Here is a 27,507-nt window from a genome sequence, read left to right on the forward strand (position 1 = left end):
GAGTACAACAACTGCACCCGCTATGTGATTGGAAGAGTCCCATCCTTATCATTTATGACCTGCCATAAATGAGAACAGCCAGTATAATTCAAATGTCATGAGTTTATCGAAAGCTGTGGTTGAGAAGGGCTTTCAGATAAGGGAAGAATAAACAATAAAAAGGCAAAAGGTGAAGTGACAGAGAAGAGAGTGTAAAAGATATTTTAAGCTTCTGAACAAACATAACAATACAAAAACAGCACTATTTATTACATTCACATCCAGAAAATGTAAAATTATTATTATTATTAAGAATACAATGTAATATAAAATACAATATAAAACCCCAGGTAATACAGTTAAGGAAAATGTTAACAGAGGATAACATGGCAAAATCTAACATAAGTTTTGGCTGAATGTCAAACTGATACAGTTTGATTTGATACAGATTCATGCAAATTCATTCATTCATTATCTACATTTACATTTATGCATTTGGCAGATTATCTGTAACATCCATCCATCCATTATCTGTAACCGCTTATCCAATTTAGGGTTGCGGGGGGTCCAGAGCCTACCTGGCGCAAGGGTGGGTCCGAAGCCTACCCAGAATCACTTGGCGCAAGGCAGAAACACACCCTGGAGGGGACACCAGTGCTTTACGGGGCGACACACACTCACACATTCACTAACACACTCACACTTATGGACACATATGAGTAGCCAATCCAACTACCAATGTGTATTTTTGGACCGTATGAGGAAATTGGAGCACCTGGAGGAAACCAAAAACACACGTTGGTAGGTGGATTAGCAACTCAAAAGTGTTCGTAGGTGTGAGTGACTGTGTGAGTGTGTGTCACCCTTTGAAGGACTGGCGCCCCCTCCAGGGTGTGTTTTTGCAATGATTCCAGGTAGGCTCTGGACCCACCATGACCCTGACTTGTATAAGCGGTTACAGACAATGAATGAATAAATGAAATCTGTATGTTAATCTAAATTTGTTATGCAAGATAAAATATTTGAACATCCTTGCTGTATACATGACTTAAAATGCTCAACACTCTGTTGTCACTGTTGTCTGGCTGTCAAGTACATGCCCTTAATGAAGCCAGAGTACTTTCACATTGCCAGAGTCTCTAAGGAGAGTCTGGTAACTTTTACCGCTTAACGTGGCTATTACTGCAGGAAAGAAATTTGACTCAGACGAAAAAGGACCAATTACAAATCCGCTACTTTGACATGTTCATGTTGGACCAGTAATAGAGCCTGTACAAAATGGTTCAGAGTAGGTATACTCTGATCTACAAATCGATCAGAACGTATCTGACAGAGTCCAGCTGAAAGTATTAAATTCTCTGTTTACTTTGGGGTGAAGTGTCTGTGGCTGAGTTTATGCAGAAGGAGGCCTGGCATTGTCCTGCTAATATAGACCTGCACCAATGGAACCTTGACATATCTGAAGATCACACATGATGTGGGCACTGTTGCCACCCCAAAAACATTGGGAAATTTGAAACTGGACTCGTCTGACCACAGAACTGTGCTTCAGTCCTTATCAGATAACTTTGCCAGCGTTTCTGTGGCATAAATATATGGCTTCCTCATCATATAATACAAAATCTAGTTGCATTTCTTGATGCAGCAGTGGACTGTGTTAAGTGACTATGCTTTCCAAAGTACTCTTGAGCCCACATGGCTCTGTTCATCACAGCAGCATAATGGTTTCTCCAACAATACCACCTGAGGGCTCGATGGTCACAAAACCCTTTGTCACAACAATTTGTAATTCTTTAAAAAAATTGTGGCATGATTTTTCTCACTCTTATTTTGATACCAACCTTTTTTGAAGGGGGCGGGGTAACAAGACTGAGCCATTACTGCCCATGTTCATTTTCATCTACATACAGCCATCTGTGGGGTTTTCTTTTCACACTTCAAACTCTGCATCAAGGACCCACTGGATGGATCCCATTTTTGACACTATTGTGACAAGGTGAGACTGGGCTATTACTGCTTCTGTAACAACCTTCACTGAAGACTTTAAAGGGCATAAGAAACATTCATTTGAATGTGGTATGTGGAGAGATGCAGGGGAACTACAAGCAAACAGACAGATTTCTTCATTTCTGTGAGCTCCCAACACCCACACATTTCACTACATAACTCCAAACACACACACATAGACACAAATGAACACAATAAATCCCCCAAAATACCCCTAAAACTAGCAAGGGGGAGGCTGTCAACCCTGGAACCTCTTAAATTATGTGCTGCCACAATAGTTAACAAACAGATTTAAGTTTGTCATTTAAAACACTGAAAATATTTATTTTTCCTTTTTTTGTTAAATAAATATTTAAGTAAATTTACAATTTAAAAAAGGTAACATTGTGTTGGTGTTTAATAAAGTATAATTCATTCATTCATTTTTGTAATAAAGATCAATATAGCATCTACAGTGCTTATCATGATTATGACTAATATTCAACTAAATAGCCACTAAATAAAACTTAGCTGTCCATAGGCCTAACCCTTGCTTTGGTTCTTACCCTAACACCAGATATTTTTACCAGAGTTTATTAAATGTAGATGGCTATTCAAACAAGATGAAAACAAAAGATGCAAATATTGGGATGATAAAACTGAAACATATATTTATTTTTTATAAATCTACATTTTGTTTGATGAATTTGTGAATAACACATTCCAGAAGGTCCACAAACTATCGTTGATGCAAATGACTGAAAGAGTGCCTCTTCTAAAGGATTTTGTAAAAAGTTAAAAGACTTTAAGGGGGTGTGTGGGGGTGGGGTTAAGGATTTCATTTAGTGTTTACTTTGGGAGGCTTATTATTAACACTATGTTAAAACTAACCCTGTCATGTATAGGCCAAAATGCCTTAGCGTGGCCAACTCTCACTGTGAGATGAAGACAAACTCATATTATGTTACAATCAACTTTACAGAAGTTGACTGTAATGTATTCATAGTGAATTATGAGAAATAGCAGTGTGAGTGTGATGGTATCAGTGGTCAAAATGTATCTTGCATTTGAAACTGAATCTATTTATTATATCTGTGATGTTATCTTGTTTTTGTTTATTCACTATTCTCCCTAATCAGAAATAATATTGCCTTAGGCATGATATACATATAAACACAAATATATTTGGCAGTGTGTCTTTAAAACAGCCACAGTGAATAGAGGATGGAAAATAGTGAATGGTGTACTTTCACTCTCCGTGGTTTCTGTTTGAAGAGCCTGGCAGCAAGTCTATCACTTTAGACACCAGAGTGCTCTCAACTGACTGTGTGCAGGTGCATATTAATGGACATGTGTCCTTGGAAAAGAGATGGACTCTGGACCTCTGGTCTTAATGATTTGCAGATAACTGCTAAATATAACGTAATCAGAGAACCTGGAAAAACTAGAATTAGAATTAGAATAACGAATCAGTGTCATGTCTGATAATCAACACTTACAATGTCATCCTCGTCATCATCTTTTCTTAGTCCATTTCTGGGTTGCAGTGGTAAAAGGGCTTTTAACTTCAAGTAATTCCTCCTGGACCTGCAGTTCTCAAACTGTGCTACATGAAACAGCAAATGGTGGTAGGTCAGGTGACCTTGTAAAACTTACTTCTTAATTAAAAAATGAATAAATAACTGAAAATCTGAAACTGAAAAATATTGATGTGTAAACTACATAATGTTTCACAGTTTTCATAATAAAGCGTAATTTGGCTACAAATAAGTGGTAGTTCGGTATGTCTGTTAATGAAGGGCTGGTGCAGTCCACTTCTTATTTCCAGGGAAGGAACGTGATCTCCCAGCATTTTAAATCACTTTGTGTATAAAACATTCAGTTTAAGCCTAAATATTTATTTTTGCTCTATAATTTTTTGTAATTATTTTAGAACAAGGTTGTGTAATGCATGCAAATTCCAAATATTCAAACAAGACATAGGATTCGTAGGTGGTACTTGGAGGCTTTGATTTGATAATAGGTTGTACTTGGTCTAAAAAGATTGAGAACCACTGTCCTAGACAATCCCTGTGCATTCCCAAGGCATTCAAGGGATATAATCCCTCCAGCAAGTCCTGGGTCTACCTTAAGGCCTCGTCCATGTATGACATATCTCCAGTGGGATGTGTCCAGGGGCCATATTTATCAGATACTGGACCTACTTCAAGTGAGTCCTCTCAACATGAAGGAGCTACTCTGAATTGATAAACTTCTCACCCAGCAACCCAACAGAGGAAACTCAATCCAGCCAGTCGTAAATGTGATCTTGTTCTTTCAGTATTTACCAAAAACTCATGACTATATGTGAGAGTGTGCATCTAAATCAACATTTTTCAAATGTAAGGTCAGTACAATTAATTTAGGTGTTTATTCACATCAGAAGAAAAGAATTATGATTAAGATATTTAAATTAAGATTTACTTGTATTTTGTTTGCTAGAACAGGTATGGTTTTGATGGAACCATCTTCAAAAAAAAAAATCACTTCACAGTGAAAGTATAAGAACATTGAGTAAATTCACAGTTTTTGTAAAGTGAACACAAAACTCAAACTTAAATTAGTGTATCAAGCCATTTACTTCATAATGGTCAAGAAAGTTATGCAATTTAATGTGTTAAATGAAGTTTTATTCTTTGTAATCCCTGCTATGAGTTTATCTATATAAGATTTAAATGTGTAAACCTTCTCAGCTGTCAAAAAGACACAAATGTTCCCTGGCCACTTGTTGTTTCTGACATTGTCTGATCATAAAAAATTTATGTGCACATTAAAAGCAGTAACGTGCTGAAAATAGCTTCATCTACTGAACAGGTGATTTGTTCTCATGACTCTGGATAGAACACTGGACCCTGATCATTGGTGAACAGAAGATCTCATTCATAGTTGACCTATAATGGTATTGTCAAGGAAAATCAATCTGTTTCCAAACTGATAGCTTTGCAAAAGAGAGAAAAGCGTTCCTAACTCAAATTTAAAGTAAATGGAGAATTTATATACAAGTAGGGTTTCAGTTACAGTGTAAACAACAGCAAACACAAAAAAATGTAAAGCAAAATAGAGATGTGTGGTTTTGTCATGACATTGTTACTGTGATAATTTTTTGCAAGGTCTTAAATTAATTATATACTCTACATCAAGGTTATAAGACTAACTGTGAACCCACATCTGATCTTATGTAACCAACCAGGAACTGGCAGTATAATTTTATTGCTTGTACCAAGCTCTGAGATAATAAACAAGCTTTGATAAAGTTCCAATATTTTTTTAACAGATTAAATACAGCCTGCCTATAACATTGCTAAACTGAATATATTAATGGGATGTAGATTGAAATAGAAATAATTCTTCATACGTCTATAATTCTTGATATATTGGTGTCATAATGTTTTGGTCAGAGCATCTTTAAAACAGCAGGTCTTCTGGAGTGTTCTCTGTAGGCAGTTGTTATGCCAGACATCAAAGGAAAGACAACTGGGTAAACTGAGACAGGGTCATTGGTATCAAAGACTCACTGATGCCCTCTTGATTGTCTTGTAATGGTTGATGTAGCTGTCCTAAGCTTTATTACTCACTTCAGGAAAGCGTTTGTGAAAAGTGATTCAATAATGTGCACCTCTATTTAATAGTGTTGTTTGTTCACCTTGGTATATGAAGTCAAGTGACACCCAATCCAAAATCATTCAGCGTAAATCAAATAAGTACAAAGTAAAAATTTAAACTGATCTTATAGACAGACAAGAACTGATTAGAATCAGCCTCAAATTCTTATTTTATCTTTAAACCATTTCTTTACCCTTCCTTTACATTGTTTGGGACATTATAGTGGCCTCAGCACATCAGCTTTTTAATTAGGCATCACAACATGTGGCAAAAGCATAGACTAGAAAGGGTGCCAGTCCATAACTTAGATTTTCACTCACATAATCGCTCAAACAATATGGACTTAAGAGCAGTCAATCTTCTTCCAACATGTGTTTTTGGATTTTGGGAGCAAACAAGAACACCAGAAAACCACACAGAAATATGAAGAACGCACAAAACTCCTCACAGACAGTGACACAAGTCATGACTGCAACAGCTGTTGCCACCTACATTAAAAGTACACTATTAAGGTACACTATACAGATTTTACACATTTATGTATCATTAAAAAAAAATTATTTTAGTGTAAGGGAGTAGTGGAGTTAAGAGCAGAGTAGAGAAAGAAACCACACACCGCTCTGTTTTGCTGTTCTCAAGGCCTTGTTTTCAACCCAGGGATGACAGATAGCCCTGCCCTCTGGAAACTTGGGTCCTCCCCTCATTTGTTTTGCCCTCAATGTGACCGACTCCACCATTTAAGGATTCAAATGAGATGCTGACTTCTGCAAAGAGGGAGATTCTGCACCGTCACTGCACTGCTTTCACATCAGCAGAGAATGACTACACTCTGGGTTCACACAGAGTCCCCTTAGCACATGAACTACTCTGGTTCTTCATAGACTTCTATATTCTGTGTTGGTTTGTATCTTTTGTGTTGATGTTTTGTGAATCTCTGGGAGCGCTTTGGGTTAATAAAAAGCACCATGTAAATATTAATTAATTAATTAATTGTCTGTAACTGCTTATCCAGTTCAGGGTCACAGTGGGTCTGGAGCCTACCTGGGATCACTGGGCGCAAAGCACCAAGTAAATATGATTTGTATTATCATAATGTTCCATGTCTGTATCCTGGAGTGTCTAGCATGATTAGCTGTTACAGATATTATGAGTTTGCTGTGAGTGTGTTAGTGTGATATATTCAATCTTTGTTCTCAACAAGGAGAATTGAAGACAGGAGGTGTGATTTAGGTGGGAAAGAGGGTGAGGCTAAAGGGAAGGGTGTTGTAGAATTACTGTTTGGCTCTGAAGCACTAATGCAAAGTCTGCTGGCAAGACCTCACATGGTGCAACGTTAAGCCCTTAATATTATTTCACTTACTTTTACTTTCAGTGTTTTGTGGTCTGTACAAGCCACAAGTCAAGACTGATAGTTTTCACACATTAGCCCTGTCACTTTGATCAAGGCTTCTTCCTTTGGTCAAGTGGTAATGTTTGAAGTTATGTGCTTCTGAAACCTAAACAGAGGTATGATATTGGTGAATTTTGGGCTGAACTAGCAATAGACATAATTAATCAGGGTAGTCATGGCCTAATATTTAGTAGCAGGTTTGGAACTGCAAGATCACCAGTTCAATCGCCACAACCGTCAGGAAAACATTTTGCATTTGTTTCCCTCAAAGATTATGGTTTTAAATAGTTTTTTTAATGACAGGTTTTGATCATTTATTTCCTTTGCATGAATGACTGTTTTAGAGTTTTTTAGCACATTTTCACCTGACTTTATGACTGTTTGCAAGTGAAGAATAGTTAACTGTATAAACACCATCACATAAATATTTCAATATAATTAACCACAATTAAAAGATTTTTCAAATAATTTTGCCAAGGCAGACCTCGCCCTACACCCCACAATGTGATTTAAAAAATACATTTTTAAATTCCTAAAAATGTTAAATATTCAGGATACCTTTTGTACAATTAGTGAACCTTTTTCCTTCTGGCCAAAGAGTTATATTTGCTTGTCCATATTTAAATCACATACTTCAAATTGTAATGTTCGCCATTAGGGGTATAGATAAATATATTAAGATTAAAATCTGTACTCGCGGTTAGTAATCCGTGCTCTCAATTAATGACCTGTACCCTCGACTTTGCAACTGTATTAATTCAGCAAAACTGTACAATTAGCAAAACAGTATATCTTTATTTAAGTGATAAACTACCCTCTACTTAGCAGAACAGTAATCACGGATCTGTATAAAAGACCCTACTGGGTGATATATTTATTATTTCTTAAATATTTATTTGTCAGCTAGCTAACAATCATTCAAGCCGTGTGTGTGTGTGTGTGTGTGTGTGTGTGAAAAGCTACTGAAAAAAACATTGGTGATGGGTGGTTGGGTGTGATATGACGATATCTCACTGGGATACATGTATTCAGCAGTTGTTTATTCCTGTTTACAAAGCCATACACTCTCTGGGTCAATAGTGGCCGCGTAATGTGATAATATAAACAAAACTAGGCGATGAGAGCTCAGTTTACAAATCTGAGGGTATGTTTTATACACTGAGAGCGGATTACTAAGCATTTTCTCCTTACTGACCCCTAGTGACTCGAGACTAACGGGAACAGTTTGCTTTGCTACGGAACGGTATGAGGTACAAACTGTTCGTGTCAGCGTATTGTAGTTTAAATGTGTTCAAACAGCGCCCTCTAGAGTTGAGATTAATCAGGGGGCGCAGGATTTTGTGTTAAGTTTGACTTTTTCCTTATGAAATAAGATAAGCACTTAAACTGGTGAATGGGTCTTAAAGCAAATCATTTCCCTGTTTTGATGTTCCATGGTGGTGGATACAGAGAGCAAAACTAGGCCTGACCTAGCAACATTGTGAAAGATAAGTAACACGAGAGCTGATATACATGGACACTTCTGATTGACTTTCCTGTTTGTACCTTGTTTAAAATGTTACATTCAGTCATTCTGCTCAAAATCATATACTTTATATAAATACCAACATTGGTAAATATCTGTATATAGCACCCACCATAATTATTAGCACCCCTAATTAAAATGTGTTAAAAGCCTTAAAATAAATACATTTATTTTTTGTAGAAGCATAATCTCAATCTAAAAAAAATTGAAAAAAGCAACCTTCAACTCAAGTGGAAAAAAAGAAAAAATGACATTTCTGTCTAGTGATGGGAATTTCGGCTCTTTTTGGGGAGCCGGCTCTTTTGGCTCGGCTCTTCATAAAGAGCCGGCTCTTTCGGCTCCTAAATGGCTCTTTGTTTTACCTTTTGTTTTCCACTGGTACAGAACAATATTACCTACATTGTACATGACTATATGGACAATATATTATTATTATTCAATATTAAAAATAATGTGTTGCAATGGCCAATTGTTTTTATGGCTGTCTTGTAATAACTCACTGATTGCACTCACACATTCAATTGTATAAATAACTGGATTTTTGTTTAATCACCTTAATAAAAATCACTTGTAAACTCTGAAATATAGCCAATGGAACCCAAAAGGTAGGTATTACAAAATAGCTTATTAAATTAAATAATCATCCATTTCTTATTAATAAAATAAACAAATACAATGGAACCTATACTAACGGACTTTCCAAGATAGGAACCAGGCATTTGAATATTTTGTTTGCCTCCACCAACGAACCACAACTCTAGAAACTAACCCGAGCCTCCACCAAGCCGGCAGCTGGAAATGGCCACTGACCCCAATAGGCGAATCTCTCAGCGCGCCCAGACTTGAGTCATTGACCCATTTTCTCTCGTTTTCTTGACCCTCGAGCTTTTAAGATTAGCGAATTGTAGTTTTAGCAATTTAGCATTAGTGTAAATAGCAGACATCGAAATTCGTGCTAAGTTAAGCCTTATCTATGCTTCGTCTCCCCACATTCACCCGCCTACTCTCCGTTATTCCACCCCCCCACCTCCCGTCATATAGCCAGTTACACCTCCAGCCTGTCGTTTATTATTGTTTCCAATAAATTTTAATAATTAATTGTATTTCTTTTTTATTTTTAGTAATGCTACATGTATGTTTTTACTCATTTGAGAGTGTTGTAAACATATATCAGTGCAAAAACGGTGACTTTCGGGGTGGGGGCTGGAACGCATTAATTGCTTTTCCATTATTTTAAATGGGGAAAATTCACTCGAGAAACGAACTTTTCCACTTACGAACCGGGTCACGGAACGGATCAGGTTCGTAAGTAGAGGTTCCACTGTACTCTGCAAAGTGCAAAACATTTAACTGATTTAACATTTTCTTCAACTATTTTTTGGAAGGCAGATTGGCATTCAGGAAAACCAAGTGTCTCAGCTTTGCTTGTTGTTCTCTGATTGGTTTAATGACAAGCCTTAGAAAAAAATGGCTCTGTCGTAGAATGGAACCGGCTCTCATCGTTCACTTACAAGAGCCGGCTCTTTGAACCGGTTCGTTCGCGACCGACACATCACTATTTCTGTCATTTCTACTGTAGTTTATAAAGTGGATCAACGTATCTAGGAACCTTTAATTAGTAATTCATCACTTCCTGTTTCCCTGGGGTGTACATATGGCTTTACACAGAGGCCTATTTCTCTTACTCACTCTTAAACATGGGAAAGACAAGAGAGCACACTATTCAAGTAAAACAGATGTGTGTCGACCTTCATAAATCAGGCAATGGCTACAAGAAAATAGCCACTCACCTGCAGATGCCCTTATCTACAGTCAGAGCAACTGTGACAAACAAGCCTGGAAGAAAACGTAAATGTACCTTGCTACCACACACAGTGAGAAGGATGGTAAGAGAAGTAAAATGTTCCCCAAAGCTCACTGTAAGAGAACTGAATCAAATGGTAGCATCTTGGAGTTACGAGGTCTTCCAAACAACCATCAGGCGCTATATACATGCCAACATACATGGAGAAAGCCTCTTCTGAGTTACACTCATAAGCGTAAACGGGTGGAGTTTGCCAAGCGGTCCTGGGATTTTAACTGAGACCGTGTGCTTTGGTCTGATGAGACCAAGATAGAGCTTTTAAGATTAGCGAATTGTAGTTTTAGCAATTTAGCATTAGTGTAAATAGCAGACATCGAAATTCGTGCTAAGTTAAGCCTTATCTACGCTTCGTCTCCCCACATTCACCCGCCTACTCTCCGTTATTCCACCCCCCCACCTCCCGTCATATAGCCAGTTACACCTCCAGCCTGTCGTTTATTATTGTTTCCAATAAATTTTAATAATTAATTGTATTTCTTTTTTATTTTTAGTAATGCTACATGTATGTTTTTACTCATTTGAGAGTGTTGTAAACATATATCAGTGCAAAAACGGTGACTTTCGGGGTGGGGGCTGGAACGCATTAATTGCTTTTCCATTATTTTAAATGGGGAAAATTCACTCGAGAAACTAACTTTTCCACTTACGAACCGGGTCACGGAACGGATCAGGTTCGTAAGTAGAGGTTCCACTGTACTCTGCAAAGTGCAAAACATTTAACTGATTTAACATTTTCTTCAACTATTTTTTGGAAGGCAGATTGGCATTCAGGAAAACCAAGTGTCTCAGCTTTGCTTGTTGTTCTCTGATTGGTTTAATGACAAGCCTTAGAAAAAAATGGCTCGGTCGTAGACGGGAACCGGCTCTCATCGTTCACTTACAAGAGCCGGCTCTTTGAACCGGTTCGTTCGCGACCGACACATCACTATTTCTGTCATTTCTACTGTAGTTTATAAAGTGGATCAACGTATCTAGGAACCTTTAATTAGTAATTCATCACTTCCTGTTTCCCTGGGGTGTACATATGGCTTTACACAGAGGCCTATTTCTCTTACTCACTCTTAAACATGGGAAAGACAAGAGAGCACACTATTCAAGTAAAACAGATGTGTGTCGACCTTCATAAATCAGGCAATGGCTACAAGAAAATAGCCACTCACCTGCAGATGCCCTTATCTACAGTCAGAGCAACTGTGACAAACAAGCCTGGAAGAAAACGTAAATGTACCTTGCTACCACACACAGTGAGAAGGATGGTAAGAGAAGTAAAATGTTCCCCAAAGCTCACTGTAAGAGAACTGAATCAAATGGTAGCATCTTGGAGTTACGAGGTCTTCCAAACAACCATCAGGCGCTATATACATGCCAACATACATGGAGAAAGCCTCTTCTGAGTTACACTCATAAGCGTAAACGGGTGGAGTTTGCCAAGCGGTCCTGGGATTTTAACTGAGACCGTGTGCTTTGGTCTGATGAGACCAAGATAGAGCTTTTTGGCAACAAACACTCTAAGTGGGTCTGGCGTAACACCAAGGATGAGTACGCAGAAAAACACCTCATGCCTACTGTTAAGTATGGGGGAGGATCAGTGATGCTGTGGGCCTGTTTCTCCTCCAAAGGGCCTGGGAACCTTGTAAGGACATGGGATCATGAACTCTTTGAAATATCAGGACATTTTGTATCAGAATCTGGTGGCCTCTGTCCGATAGCTGAAGATGGGTCGTCACTGGGTCTTTCAGCAAGATAATGACCCTAAACATGTGGCCAAATCTACTCAAAAATGGTTCACAAGGTACAAAATCAAGCTCCTCTCATGGCCATCTCAGTCTCCCAACCTCAACCAATAGAAAACCTGTGGGGTGAGCTGAAGGGGAGAGTGCATAGGAGAAGACCCAGGACTCTGGATGATTTAGAGAGGTTATGCAAAGAGGAACGGTTGAAGATCCCTCTTTCTGTATTCTTTCATCTTGTGAAGAGATGTAGGAGAAGATTAAGTGCTGTCTTGTGGGCAAAAGGAGGTTGTACAAAATACTAACATCAGGGGCACCAATAATTGTGGCACACATGATTTCATTCAAAAGATTTGTTTCTTAATGTGTGATTTTTCAACCAAATAAAGGCAGTTGAATTAAAGCTTAGATTTCTTCTTTTTTTTAAATGACTTTATTAGAAGCCAAAACACTTCTAGCCAATAATTATGGAGGGTGCTGAATGCAAAATGGTAACTTTACATAAAAACCATTCATTCAAATCATTTTACAAATATATATTCATATTTCTATGATCTTTTGCTGTAATAAATTATATTCCCTGACTGCATATAGAAAATTTAGAACATGTCTTAAACATTATAACAAGTAGCTCATAACACTGACACAGACTAGCATCCTTATTTCCTTAACAACCATATAACACATACCATTCATAAACATTATACGATACTCTGTCAAAGTCCACTGCCACAGTGTCCTGTTTGTTTTCAGCGCCAGCAGCAGGTGTAGAGGTATGTTTTTATTTTCTAAGGAAACAGTGTTTTATGTTTTTGTTCTTTTCAATATTGTAAGTTTTCTTTGGGATTAATCATAAAATTAGTGATATAAAGAATGTTAGATAACTCAATTTCTTATCATTGCACATGTTTATATTAGTGTTGAGCTGAACTACTACAATTATCTAAGACTTTCTCTGTTATTTGACAGTTGTAAAAAAACTGATCCCTTCATGTGTCAAAAAGTATGTATGAATTATAAAAGATAACTGTGGCTTTAAAGACTGTATGTTGTATGTATTGTATTGTACAGCCAGGTATAGCCTTGTAATTGATGAACATTTCTGAATTTGTTAATAGATTCTGTGTCAATGTACATTGTTATCTGAGTATTTCAGAAGTTAGGAGTGAATTCTTTAGATTTTTTAGGATCCCTAGATCGTTCACTTCCTAAGATGTAAGAAAGCACATTCAGAGGGTTTTAATAATATGTTCAACTCAGAAATCTCAAGAGTTTTATGATTCTGTAACCTACAACGCAGGAAGTTATTACTTTAAAACAGTTATGAATAACACCATCATCTCATCATTTCAATGATTAATTAGTTTACATCAAAACATTCTGAATGTGTTTTCATACATTTCAAACATGGAGAACTTCAAAATTTTCCCCTACAGATATTTAACTCTCCTTAGACAATGTTTCTGAACAAATGGGAAAAGTTATCTTCAAGTATGTCTTGGAATGTCCCAGATAACCCAGAAGTTATACATTCAGCTACTCATTCTGTACCATGGACTAAACCAACACTCAGTAACAAGGTAATTACACTCTGGACTTCCTTCTGCTGCAGCCTTTCACTTTATTGCTTGTGTTTTTTTGATTCCTAAATTAGGGTAGTGTATTTATTCTTTTACTGTGAACAATGACTGGTATACATCTCAGTAGGGTTTACATGTTTGACAATATTCAAATATCTAATACACAATAAAATAGCTAGTTTGTTCTCTTTTGCACCATTTACTCTTCTGCAAAGTCTTTATGCTAGATGCTGGAACATAACTGTGAGAATTTGATGACACTAAACCTTAAGAGTATTAGTGAGATGATTAAGTATTAATTATAAAAGATGGGGACTTTATATTCTAGCTGACTTTATACCGCTAGCTGATACTTGGCACTGGGCAATGTGTCCTTAGATTCATGTGCAGTTTCTCCAGTGGGCTAACTCCATGGTGATGCAATAATCTCTGTATGCACAGTTAAAGAAGCAGAACTTATTCTTTAGAAAATACCTCTAACTGACAAACATATAGGCTTTGTTAAAATGAACCTTTTCCCTTCTGTAGCCGGGCCTGAGACAAATTCAAACCCTGCAAGAATGCACCCTGTTTCTGACAGACATGGCCAAGGAGGCTAAAGATATAAGCAAGGTATTGGCCATATTACTATCTTCCATTTAATGAAATAAGATAGTATGCAGGCATTATTTATGTAGTATTACATTACAAAATGAAAGGACTGTCCATGAAGAAATAACCTGGTTCTGCATACTTCATTCCCGCAGGGCAGGAAGAAACATATGTTGGAAAAACACAATGATCCTCAGGATAAATCCACCAAGCCCGTTAGTGTGGACCAGAGCAAGAGTCTCATTCTATCCTGGGCCAAAGAACTGACCAGCCTCAACCTGCCAAGGGGAAAAATAAAAGGAAGTGTTCCAGATGAGCCTACACACAGTGTGAAGAGTACAGATGTATCTGACTACTCAAAAAACAAAGATATGATCATGAAGTGGGCCAAAGAACTGCAGATGGTCTCAGAGGTTACAGAGAAATAAATACAAACTAATTGGTAAAATAACCCTACAAAAACTGTACTTTACTAATGTAAAAACTATGTGGTTTACACAGAATCTAGGTTTAACAGATGATGACTTACAAAAGATACTTAGTAATCGCAGCATGGAGAAGCTGAAAGTAGTTGGACTTCTTCCCTTCCTGGAATTTGTGGTGTGGTCTCTGCTCTCACAGCAGTCTGAGGTAAGAAAAGATGTCAGAGCTGGGCAGTAGCTTGTTACACATGCATATATATATATATATATATATATATATATATATATATATATATATATATATATATTAAAATTTGAGAGTACTTGTATTTTATATTTTTTTTATCTATTAATATTCTGCTAATTTATTACTCAGGAGGACATTTCAAAACTATGGTTGTCAGCCAAGCAGAGAATGTGGAAAACAGGTAAGAACTCACATTTTTCAGGACTTACATTAATGAAGATTGTTTACATTACAATTAATGATGAATATCCACATAATTGGTATTTTATTAATATTCAAATTTTGTAGCTTGTGCCTAAATGTTCATATTATTAGAAATACCTGCAATATGAACTATTTGGCCAAAAATGTTTAAAATTGTGCGGGAACAAACCTTGCAGAATAGTTGTTCTATAGTACAATAAAGAGGTTCTATAACTTACAGCCATTTAGCTTTTCTGATTGTTTAACGTCTTGTGTTTGTTTTGTGTTTTTAGGCTCTCAGAAATACATTCCTAATTCAGGTATGAAAAATTATAATATGAGAACAGATTTGTGGCATGAATGTAATCATAATAACACAGGCTCTAAATTTGTCTCAACATTCCTTCCATAAAGCTTGGCAGTGGATTCAGAGTGCATCAGGTAATAAACAAATACTGTTACTATAGGAACAAAATCTTGCATATCCAGTTATTCATGGATATGTTTTTGTATGTTTGTTTGTTTGTTTTGTTTTTAACACAAGCAACATATGTGCTCTTCAAATTTGATTTAAATTTTATGAAGAAATGGACCAATAGATATTATTTGGAATAAAATGTTTCCCTCTTTACATACATACAGGGTGAGCCATTTATATGGATACACCTTAATGAAATGGGAATAGTTGGTGTTATTAATTTCTTGTTTGTGGCACATTAGTATATTGGGGGGGGGGGGGGGGTTCAAGATGGTGGTGACCATGGTGGCCATTTTGAAGTCGGACATTTTCGATCCAACTTTTGTTTTTTCAATGGGAAGACGGTCATGTGACACTTATTGGGAATTTCACAAGAAAAAAAATGATGTGCTTGGTTTTAACGTAACTTTATTCTTTCATGAGTTATTTACAAGTTTCTCACCACTTATAAAATGTGTTCAAAGTGCTGCCCATTGTGATGGATTGTCAATGCAACCCTCTTCTCCCACTCTTCACACACTGATAGCAACACCGCAGGAGAAATGCTAGCACAGGCTTGCAGTATCCGTAGTTTCAGGTGCTGCACATCTCGTATCTTCACAGCGTAGACAACTGCCTTCAGATGACCCCAAAGATAAAAGTCTAAGGGGGTCAGATCGGGAGACCCTGGGGGCCATTCAACTGGCCCACGACGACCAATCCACTTTCCAGGAAACTGTTCATCTAGGAATGCTCGGACCTGACACCCATAATGTGGTGGTGCACGATCTTGCTGGAAAAAACTCAGGGAACGTGCCAGCTTCAGTGCATAAAGATCATCATGTAGCAATTTTGCATATCCAGTGGCCTTGAGGTTTCCATTGATGAATAGCCCCACTATCTTTGTACCCCATGTACCACACCATACCATCAAGATGTGCAGCACCTGAAATTATGGATACTGGATACCTGTGCTAGCATTTCTCCTGTGCTGTTGCTATCACTGTGTGAAGAGTGGGAGAAGAGGGTTGCATTGACAATCCATCACAATGGGCAGCACTTTGAACACATTTTATAAGTGGTCAGAAACTTGTAAATAACTCCTGAAAGAATAAGGCTACGTTAAAACCAAACCATTGTTTTTCTTGTGAAATTCCCAATAAGTTTGGTGTGTCACATGACCCTCTTCCCATTGAAAAAACAAAAGTTGAATCCAAAATGGCTGACTTCAAAATGGCCACCATGGTCACCACCCATCTTGAAAAGTTTTCCCCCTCTCACATACCAATGTGCCACAAACAGGAAGTTAATATTTCCAACTATTCCCATTTTATTAAGGTGTATCCATATAAATGCACCTCCCCTACATATACATACAATACATATGCATTAGTACCATCAATACACTGAGAATCAACAAAATCTGTTAATGTGTTGCACCAGCTGATGTGCGTTTAGATTCTCGTACTGCCCATCCATGGCTGTGTGTGTCTGAAGACAAACGGGAAGTGTATGAGAGACAGCGCCCTCAGGATCAACAGGAAAATCCTCAGAAGTTCGACGAACTATCCTGTGTTCTAGGTCTTAAGAGCTTCTCCAGTGGAAGGCATTACTGGCAAGTAGTGGTACCAGTAAATAGAAGCTGGAGGTTGGGAGTAGCGTCTGCATCTGCTCCAAGAAAAGGCAACTTTCAGATGGCTCCAGAAAATGGCTATTGGATTATTTGGAATGGGTCAAAGAATCTGTGGGCCTGCACTAACCCACCCACCAACCTGCCAAAGTCTCTAGAGCTTCAGGTGGTTGGAGTCTACGTGGATTATGAGGAAGGACAGACATCCTTTTATGATGCTGAGAGGAGACTCCACATCTACACATTTACACACATTTTTAAGGAAGCACTCTTCCCCATGTTCATGTGTCTAGACTCCACTGTGCTGAAAATCCACACATAAATGACTAGATTTGCTGAAAATTGCAAATGACAGTGTCAAATCATGTTTCATTTCCACCCATGTATATATGTAAATTTGACATTTGAAATTTATCTATAGTACTCTCATAAGAAAAAAGTTTTTTTTTAATGACTGATCATTACAAATATACTCATCAGCTTTGGTTGTTGATTTAATGTTAATGTAAAGCCTTTCAGATTTTCTGAATTGACATCAAGACAACCAAAAAGCTATGGGTATTTACATTATTATAGGCAGTACACTGTAAAGGACTAAAGACAAAGGCGGCATTGTACAGTATCATTAGATTACCTACAATGAGTATACTGAATTGTCCAGAAAAACATTAATAAATATAATGCAGCATTTTACAAATATTTGATGAATGTCTTGATATGAAAAGTGGAATAAGAATGACACGAATAAACATTATAATAAAACAAATAACAAATACCTAATATTACAATTTATGTAAGAGAAATAATGATGAGCTATTCATCATAGTATCATATATTATATTCTGGTTCTATTTTGATGTTTTATCATTCTAATAGTATTAAGATACGATCGTATCTCAAGGTTGTCTTTGTGAAGTTTTTAACCTAACTAAATATCTATTATTTACCCATAAAAATAACATTTACCATAAATGACTCTTTATATAAGAATTATTCTATGACGCAAAAAATTATATTAAAATGTATGTTTCTTTGAACAGAACTCTAAAACTTTTATTACATTTGAGAATATTGTGCAGAATCTTCAGATGAACGTTTCTAGCGAAATTGAAGAGCACAAAACTGTATATATACGGAGGTGTTTCAGAGGAGAACCGACAGTGTGACGTCACACCCGCGCAGTCGGTACAATGGCGGCGTCCGAGGCAGCAGTGAAACAGACCTCCTTCATGGATCCTTTAAAAGACTTTCTGTTGAATTATTTGATGCCAGAAAAATGTTACGATGAGTTTTTCCTCAACTTTAACTTTCTGCACGGTAAGACTGATTGTTTATGACCGAAAGGTTTTGTTTTCAATTCAGTCTCAGAAATGTTGCTGTTGAGTTGTCAGTGACTCTGAAGTGAACTTGGGGAATAATCCCAGAAAATGAAAACCTCTCAGTGTTGTAAAGCTCAGTCGCCGAGACAAATGTGGCGTATTAATAAAGAAATAAGAAATAAACACGCTTGGGTTTACCGCTAGCTCAATTTAGCAGTTACCAGCGAGTCCGCAGTCTCAGCCCTCTCACAGAATATCATTTTTCCTGGTTTTTGTAAGATTAATTTTATATAATTGCATAGACGTGCCTTGTCTGTGACGATGCTACCGAATACTACGGAAGGAGTTTGCAGGTGTTGTTTGTATTTTATGAATATTTTAGGTGCGTATATTTACACAGGGCACATTCTCATTGGATGAGAGCTTAGGACCAGTTCGTTTATTTTCGCTTGTTTCCGTAAACAGGGCTAGACTTCGTAATACAGCATACACTTCATACACTATGTCTAAAAGAATCCCTGTTCTCTTCATTACACAACCACCCCCTCTTTTTTCGCTTTGTGTTAAAGCCCACGTCTGGACATAGATTAAACCCACTAAAACGAAATATTTAGATATTATTCAACAGGAATAACATCTCTTATCTCCTCATGTGGTTCAGCTGTAACTCTGCACATTCCCCTTTAATCAGGTCATGTGGGTCTATGAAAATGCAATTAGTCCCCACATCTATCTTCACCTCACTCTGCCGCTCAACTAAAGTTCAAGCTTGCAAGGAATGGCCTGCCTCGCAAGTGATGAGATTGGTTCCTTATGTTTGTGATGTAAGATGGGTGCCTGAATTTTTCATTTTAAGACTGTCTATGGAACTGCAGCTATTAACATTAAAATCCAAATCGATGATACTGACTGCTTATTTTGCTTGTGATATGTTTTGTTTATAAACCCTAACACATGGTCATGTTAGTTTTATTTTATTTTTTTCATTTGAAGGTGTCTTTTGTTAATTTCAGTCATGCATTTGTATGTGATGCTTGTTTAGTAATTTACGCAATAATTGTCTTAAATTTTTATTGTAAAGTAAATTAATTAATATCCACAAATTAATATGATGATGGTGTGTGAGGGCCGTTTTAGGTAGTGATTCTGGTAGAATGATATTGGACTGAGATAATGATGCCCATTCTTGTGAAATTCACTGTTGTGTCATTGGTTAAATCATCCTGGCCCTGTTGCAGGAAAACAGGCCCAAACTTTAATCCTACCAGCACCATGTTTCACAGATGGAATAAGGAATTTATTCTGGAATTAACTTTTCTTTCTCCAGACATGATCCTTCCCCAAAACACTTTTCCAGTAGCCTTCTGGCTTGTCAATATTAACTTCAGCAAACTGCACATGGATAAGTGTCCGGTTTAGAGAATGGTGTCTTTGTCCTTGCAGCCCTCTCATGCACGCCATTTTTGTTCAGGGTTCGCCTGATGGGGGACAAATGTATATTAACATTAGCCAGTGTGAGAGGCCTTTATTGTCTTAAAAGTTTCTCAGGGTTAATTTGTGACCTCCGAGCTCATTAGACACTTTGCTCTTGGAGTGATTTTGATGGCTCCTCTCCACTCCTCAGGAGAGTAACAGAAGCCTTGAATTTCCATGTATCTGTCCATTTTTCAGATTGTCTAAGTGTGGATTGGTGGAGTACAAATTCTTTGGAGCTGGATTTAGGCAGAATGGTTCACAAACTTTTAAGAATCTTCTATAGGGCCTTCCTCAAATCTAGAGAGTCCCTAACTATAGTTTTATACCTCCCACAGTGGACTGTCTGAAGACAATTATAAGCAAAGGCCTGGGTATTGGAATCATCCTTGGCTCTGTATTGGGTAAGAGAAAATCTACCGCTATTGACTACAATTCCTGTGCTTCACTGCTTCTCGGGTAAGGTTTTATCTGCATTCACTTTGGTTCTATTAATGTTTTTTGTTTTTTTTTCTCCTTAGTGAAGCTGCCTCAGATTTTAAAGCTGATCGGTGCAAAGAGTTCAGAAGGACTGAGTTTTAACTCAGTGATGCTGGAATTGTTTGCCAATACTGGCACCATGGCCTACAGCATTGCCAACGGTTTCCCCTTCAGGTAGGCATGTATATGAACCATCAGCAAAGCAGTTTTGTGTACTCTGCGCTAACAACATGCACTTGCATTCATGATGTCATCCTAGCAGCAAACCTCTTTTAATTTAAAATTAAAATTTTAAAGAAAATAATTATTCTACAGAGTTCACTATGACTGAGTTACAGTTCAAGCAATAGGCATTTGTTACATCTTTTTATCCACAGTGCCTGGGGTGAGGCCTTATTCCTGATGTTGCAGACAATGACTATTGGATTTCTTATCCAGCATTATAGAGGATGCACCCTCAAAGGTACAAAGACTGATCTTAGCCAGACATTGTTAATTATGTATTTATTGTTACACTTATGGCGCCTTTCTAGAAACCCAAAAATTCTTTACAATCAACACCGTACAGAACGCCACTCCATTCATTATTTAATAAACACATTCACACACACTAACGCGCATGACATGCACTCAACCAGGAATGACTAACCAGTCCACATGGAGGACTGCATCCGGCACTAGGGTTTCACCCAGGATACAGTGCCAATCCATATCAGGACATACAGACAGAGAAGTCAGTTTGCCTAACCAATATAGATTAAAAGATTAAAAACTCTTAGTCTCTTGGTAATACACATCGCTATCATTAAAGGACTTTAGTGGTTTTACAGTAGCTGTAATATTCTGTATTTTTTGTTTTTGTCACTGTCCTCCAGGTTTAGTCTTTCTGGCCATCTACTTTTGTGTGATGTCTATTCTAATTTCTCCTCTCACACCCTTATCTGTTGTTACGACCATGCAAGCCTCCAACATGCCAGCAATAGTCTTTGGACGGGTATGTAAATGCTAACTAAAGGCAGCTAAACCAGTTGGAAATGTAAGTTAAAAACTGATCTATTAAAGGTTAACTGTTAACCGTTTTTAATGTTTGTTTTTTAGCTCATTCAAGCTAGTACAAACTACAGAAATGGTCATACAGGACAGCTGTCAGCCATTTCTGTGTTTCTGCTCTTTGCTGGAACATTGGCTCGCATATTCACCACAGTGCAGGTACACTTACAGAACACACTCCAAATTGTAAAATAAAATATCCCCCAGTGTGTGTTAAGAAGATATTTTTGCAGGGTAAAGTTAGAACATTTATGTGAAAGAAGGTTGTTTATCTATGTATGTTTCTATTTTTTTTATGTAAGAATATGGAGAGTGCAGCTTTTTAGAAGGCCCAGAAAGCAGTAATAACAGTGATACAGTGTGTAGTGCATTTAGGTTCATAACTTGCTCTCTGTTGTTCTTTTTATTGCAGGAGACTGGTGACTCTCTAATGATTCTCACATACATCATCTCCTCCTGCTGTAATGGACTGATTGCTGCTCAAGTCTTGTATTACTGGAATGTCAGTCCAGCTCTTAAGAAGAAGACAGAATAAATCAGTCACAAAACCTAATACCTTAAAATCCATTCCAGTCAACATACTGCTCTGAACAACTCCTGAATATGCTTCTGATAATGGAAAATATTCAGTTGTTAATGACTTGATATTGGTTGTTTAGAGCAGCAGGTTCCACTGTGTTGGGAAGCGCACACTTTGAGCAAATAAATGTGCGGAGATGTATGTGCCCAGTACTGTATTTGGGTTGACACCCATTATCATGCTCATTCTCTAGAGTGCACTGTTGTGACTTGAACTATAGGACCAACAACTATTTCAAAATGATGGACCCCTGATTAAAAAAATATATTTTTTCCATTTACATCATTTGCATAGCTTTGTCCAGTTTGTCCTGTTCTTTTGTCATGTTCTTAACTCAGGGAAAGAACTTGTTTATCATTCATTCATTGTCTGTAACCGCTTATCCAGTTCAGAGTTGCGGTGTGTCTACTCTGAATCACTGGGCACAAGGCAAGAACACACTCTGGAGGGGGCTCTGGTTGATTAATATTTTAAAAACTTCTCCATCTCTAGTATTTAATGTCGTTTTCTTTGCTGTTTTTTCTAGAAGTACTGGTTTGGAGCTGCTAAGTTAGAGCAGCCTAAATGAAAGTGATAGTCAGATAAAATGTGACCGCTTTGACCATGAATGCCGCCAGCAAGTTTTTTTCCACATAAATATAAATTGCACTTTGGGAATTAGCTTTTTTCCTGTTCTTTTCATGTTATCTGTCATGTCAAAATCTTTTAGCATGTTTTTTATAAACACCATCTGAAAAGTTCAGCTGTACTTTTGTAATGTGCAAATATTCACAATGATTAACCAAAAGAATCGGTCCAAAACCACTTTGAATAAAACCTAGGCAATCTGCACTTAAAGATATAGGTGAAGCATTTGACCACTCGCCACTTCTCAAAATGCTACGCTAAACTCTTCTGAAATAGTCTGTGCACTGACCTAATAAGCATGACTGTGTGAGGCAGAACCAATTAAAATATTAATATTAGGTAGGGGGTGGGACAGTGGGAGTGGATTTCGGAAATTGCGTGGCTCTACTGTATGAACCCTGCCGCTCATCTCCATTCCAGTAAAGGTTTTATTTATGATGACCAATGTTGGTCAGAGGTTGTTAGGACTGTTTGGAGTGGAGCATCATTTGCGGAGACCACATTTGAACTAATCTGGAGTGGTTCATTTAGCACCAAAAAAGAGCATTGTATTTCTAATTCTAACTTGGGCTTCATGTTGTATTAAAAGTAAGGTTTAGGTGTTCAAGTGAGATTATGGATTTTTTATATTTATAGAAATAAAAAAAGATGGACACTTTTTTGGAATGTGTATTAAAATCAGTTTACTAACTGTATGATAATGGTATTTACAAACAGAAGTTATATAGGTCTGTATGTTGAATTCCATCAGTTTCATGAAGTATTCTATAATTTATAATTAACACAGTCCAATCCATTAAGGAAATATATTAAAACTATAGAAGACTTCAATTTTGAAAAAGTGATTTCCATGAAAGAAGAAATGTAAATGGTCTGGGTTAAATTTTATTTGAAGTGTTTTAAGGCTGTTTTGTTGCCCCTGTTGTAGCTTCAGATTATTACTGAGGGAAGTTCTAAATGTGCAATCTTTTTGAAGGTTTTGTCTCCACAAAAATACAAACGTGTCTGCTGAATTAAAATGGAATTTGCCATAAAACACATTTGTCTGTTGTGGCAAATTTAGCCAAAGAAACGGCCTGTTCGGTTGTTTGACTTACTTTTGCCTGTAGATGGCAGCAGAGTAACTGCTTGCTAAAAACACAAACAACGTTCAGACGAAACTCTCTTAGGTTACCCTGGCACTTTCAGACATTTTGTTGCAATCTTGACCAAACTGCTGTTCTTAAATGAACAGTGTGTAATACCATATATTGTCCGGGTGTTACTTTGGTTAAACTAACAGATAATTGAAAGGCATTGACGTGAACAGCAAATACAGCACTCTTATTAAAAAAAAAAAAAAAAAAGCCAGTATGCTGTGTGAACTCATACATCAACACTGGTGTCACAATTTTTTTTAATAAAATGTAGTGCTGAACTCAACTACAATGCAAGGATGTTAACATTATATCTTGATTTCCTTTCAATTATTCAAAGATTATTTAAAAAAAAATCAATAACCCATCAGTTCTGGACACATACTTGTGGACACTATGTGAGAACTTGGTTTAATTCTGTAGTGTTCAGGGAGCATGCTTTTATAATCTTTATTAAAGCACCTTTAAATACACTAATGGAATTATACAAATCCAGTATCTAATTAAAAGCAGTAATACACTAGGTAAAATATTACTCAAGTAAATTTAAATTAAAAGTTTCTATTTAAATTTATAAATATTTTCCAATATTCCAGCATTTTTCCTTTTGTGTTTACGTTCAGAAAATTATGTTCAACCCCCCCTGGGTTCTCCTTAGATATCATTAAAAAACAGCTGAATAGCTCATTAGTTGACTGGGCCCAATACTTTTCCTAACTTATTATTTGACACCTAGTTAATTCAGTTAATTATGAATGTGTACCATATTCTTTTGCAGTTTGTGGAAGCTGTTTTATTCACAATATATTGAATGTCTTGTAAGTGTGATCTTAAAAGTACGTTATTTGGCAAAAATAAATTAACTCCTGACTATTGCATGTATTTGAACTTCTTGAAAAGTCCATTAAAAAATATATGGGCATTTATTTAGAGTTGAGGTCATGCAAGGATGCTGACCCGAAGACCTTGTTTACATTGAACATTCCACGTTGTCCTAAAAGTGTTCATTGTGAAAGCTGTCATGTTACTGTCATGCTAGAACAGGAACGAGCCATCCCAAAACTGTTTTTACAACATATAATTGTATTATATTTCTTTGTATGCTTTCATTAAAATGACTTCTAATGGGAACTTAGGAGCCTTGCCCCAAAACCTGAAAAATAGCCCCAGACTATTATTCCTGGTGAACCAAACTTTATTTTTGGCATTATACATTGTAGTAGGTAGTGCCCTCTACCAAACCTAGATTAATCCATCAGACGGATAATGAAATGCGATTAATCACACCAGAGCACAATTTTCTCTGCTACAACGTCAAGTAGTGGCATGTTTTACACCACTCCAGCTGACGCTTGGCATTACACAAAGTGATCTTAGGCTTTTGTGCTGCTGTTTGACCATGGAAACACATTTCCTGACGACGCAATGTTATTATGATTATGTTGCTTATAGAGGCCATTTGGATTGCTGAGGTAAGTAACAAATGCTAGACAATTTAAAACTTTATTACAGTCAATGACTGTTAATACATACTCTGATAATATGTACCAGATATATTTAGACATTTTTTATATTCTAACAGTGTCACCCAGTGCTGATGACATGTGTGCCCATTGTTTTACTACACATAAGCTGGCTAAACCATGACACTATAAAAGTGACTAGGGAGGGAGAGGTTCACCTCCACTATTTTGCCGTAAAATCAGGATTAAACAGGGAAGTGTATGATAGCGCAATCAAAACTGTGCTTTATCACCTGTGTGTTCTTGGGAGGTCTACTCTTGAAGGTGATTTTTCCAGTGGTGAGGTCTGTCGGCTTTTCTCAAAGCACAGCTGTCCAGATCTCAACAGTGTGTGGCCCAAATGCTTATCTCCCCCCACCTCAGCAAGCGCATTTCTACATTCATATCTTTTAATCATGGAATGCACCACTGCCCTACCTATGCGGGGGAGTTTGCTGATAACAGCCAGACATTTGTATGACAGACCGGTTCGCCGCAGATTTTAAACTTAATAACATAAAGTTCAATTCAAATTTATAATATTATTGAATGCAATGTAATGTAAATTCAGTTTTACTGAGATTTTGTTAATGCAATGTAAAGGAGAGTAATATTTCAGGGTGTTTAAAATGGTGTGGAAATAAAAACAACTAAAAAAGGATAAGAGCATGGTTTGAGAGCCTTAATATTCAATCCCTAAGAATAAAATGACAAGTTTTCAAAACTCAGCAAAGGGTTTTTCTATTGAAGCTGTGTAGAATATTACTCACCCCACCACCACCACCCCCCACACCCTCGGCCCCTTTTCTTCCTTCTGCTTGCGGCAGGACCAGTCTAGTCCAGGGTGTGGCTCATTAGTGTTAGTTGTCAGTCATTCTCTCTGCACTCGGCAAACACTATTAGGTGCATTAGCCTAGCTCTAATGTACACATGCTCTGTCAAGGCTCTGCAGCTGCTCACAAAGCTGGGCTCTGACCTCATACCCTCCTCAGCTCACAGTTCTACACCTCCCCTTTCTCTCTCACTCTACCCACTGCAATCAGGTACATTTGCAACATATCACAAATGAAGGAAATGGTATAAATAGCTTACAGTTTATTATTTGCTTGCACCTGAGATCCTGAAAATCACAACATTTGCATATTGTAAAAAGTGGGTGAGTTTGATACAATTTATAGTGCACTGAACAATGTGATGCATTAAATATACATAAGTTTAATGTGTAGTTGAATATTTTACATACTTCTGGTATAATGGAAATAGTTTCAGTATGTATTCATTTATATATTTATTTACAGTGTACACTACAACACATAGAACATAGCATAAGTTAACTTACAGTTGACAAAAATAAAAAATAAAAAATGAGTGCATTAGCATGTTAATTTGGGAGCTCCTACAGACCCACAAACTGTGAAATGAAACAACCCAGTGAGTTTTTAATGTGATTTTAAAGTCTGAAATATGACTTGGTATAAAATGACTTCACGAGAATGGACAAGAAAAAGAACCAAGTGAAAATGACTAAAAAAATAAATAAAACCCAAAACAGAGCTTCTGCTCCTCATGCCTAGATTCTGACTCTGAACTGAACTCTGGCTCATTCTCTTGGAAGAGGCATTGAAACCAGTCTGAACATGGCTGTTTAGACAGGAGTAAAATGTTGCCGGGTTGTTGGATACTTTGGGTATTTTATTTTTTTTTTACAAAAGAATGTCCCAGGTTTCATTAAGACCTCGCAGAACTGTGTTAACTGTTTGAAGAAGAGGCATAAAATACCTTCTTTAAATTGTTACTAGGGTTCATGTTCTAATTCAGTATCTTGCTGCCAAGTGGCAGTTTGAGATTTCGAGTAAAGATTCACATATTCAACTAAACAGAAGATACACTGAATATTTCTGCACCAAGTACCTTGGCTTCACAAGAACTGACAGAAATGGATTCTTACATGAGGACCTGTCTCATCAAACACCACTTGTCATAGTGATAATGCATCACTTGCCAGCGGAGAGGTAAATGAATGCTTGATGCTAGTGTATGTGGCTCTGTGCCAGTTGTTTGAAGTTGAGTCGATATGTTTCAGTGACTAGCTGGAGCCCGCGTGTCTCATCAGA

The 27,507-nt window shown here is 37.2% G+C and overlaps 2 protein-coding genes across 4 annotated transcripts; both read left to right on the forward strand.

Annotated features, from left to right (window-relative positions):
* Window positions 1-1,845: 1,845 nt before the first annotated feature.
* On the forward strand, window positions 1,846-17,825 carry LOC136707546 (butyrophilin subfamily 3 member A1-like). Of its 3 annotated transcripts, none has more exons than XM_066681681.1 (9): window positions 1,846-1,975; window positions 13,553-13,696; window positions 14,225-14,308; window positions 14,443-14,700; window positions 14,789-14,917; window positions 15,086-15,137; window positions 15,433-15,459; window positions 15,554-15,580; window positions 17,040-17,825. In XM_066681681.1, the coding sequence occupies exons 2-9, from the start codon at window positions 13,574-13,576 to the stop codon at window positions 17,546-17,548; spliced, it is 1,209 nt and encodes a 402-aa protein (XP_066537778.1). In that variant the 5' UTR covers window positions 1,846-1,975; window positions 13,553-13,573; the 3' UTR covers window positions 17,549-17,825. The 3 variants fall into 3 exon arrangements, with proteins under 3 accessions (XP_066537778.1, XP_066537779.1, XP_066537780.1); XM_066681682.1 differs by lacking the exon at window positions 1,846-1,975 and adding an exon at window positions 1,998-2,110; XM_066681683.1 differs by lacking the exon at window positions 1,846-1,975 and adding an exon at window positions 12,878-12,889.
* A 566-nt stretch (window positions 17,826-18,391) lies between these two features.
* mpdu1b (mannose-P-dolichol utilization defect 1b) lies at window positions 18,392-22,408 on the forward strand. Its single transcript, XM_066681293.1, has 7 exons — window positions 18,392-18,543; window positions 20,357-20,422; window positions 20,540-20,672; window positions 20,876-20,961; window positions 21,374-21,492; window positions 21,597-21,707; window positions 21,961-22,408. The coding sequence occupies exons 1-7, from the start codon at window positions 18,417-18,419 to the stop codon at window positions 22,081-22,083; spliced, it is 765 nt and encodes a 254-aa protein (XP_066537390.1). The 5' UTR covers window positions 18,392-18,416; the 3' UTR covers window positions 22,084-22,408.
* Window positions 22,409-27,507: the final 5,099 nt, after the last annotated feature.

This window comes from Hoplias malabaricus, chromosome 9 (genome assembly GCF_029633855.1).
Source record: "Hoplias malabaricus isolate fHopMal1 chromosome 9, fHopMal1.hap1, whole genome shotgun sequence".
Lineage (NCBI taxonomy): Eukaryota > Metazoa > Chordata > Actinopteri > Characiformes > Erythrinidae > Hoplias > Hoplias malabaricus.

Excerpts from the sequence above, each read along its gene's own strand:
- LOC136707546 (XM_066681681.1), top strand. The coding sequence starts at position 13,574 with ATGTTTCTGAACAAATGGGAAAAGTTATCTTCAAGTATGTCTTGGAAT. Across the intron at positions 14,309-14,442 it reads AGGCTAAAGATATAAGCAAG|GGCAGGAAGAAACATATGTT; the intron begins GTATTGGCCATA and ends TCATTCCCGCAG. Across the intron at positions 15,138-15,432 it reads GCAGAGAATGTGGAAAACAG|GCTCTCAGAAATACATTCCT; the intron begins GTAAGAACTCAC and ends TTGTGTTTTTAG.
- mpdu1b (XM_066681293.1), top strand. The coding sequence starts at position 18,417 with ATGGCGGCGTCCGAGGCAGCAGTGAAACAGACCTCCTTCATGGATCCT. Across the intron at positions 18,544-20,356 it reads CAACTTTAACTTTCTGCACG|TGGACTGTCTGAAGACAATT; the intron begins GTAAGACTGATT and ends TACCTCCCACAG. Across the intron at positions 20,673-20,875 it reads GCCAACGGTTTCCCCTTCAG|TGCCTGGGGTGAGGCCTTAT; the intron begins GTAGGCATGTAT and ends TTTTATCCACAG.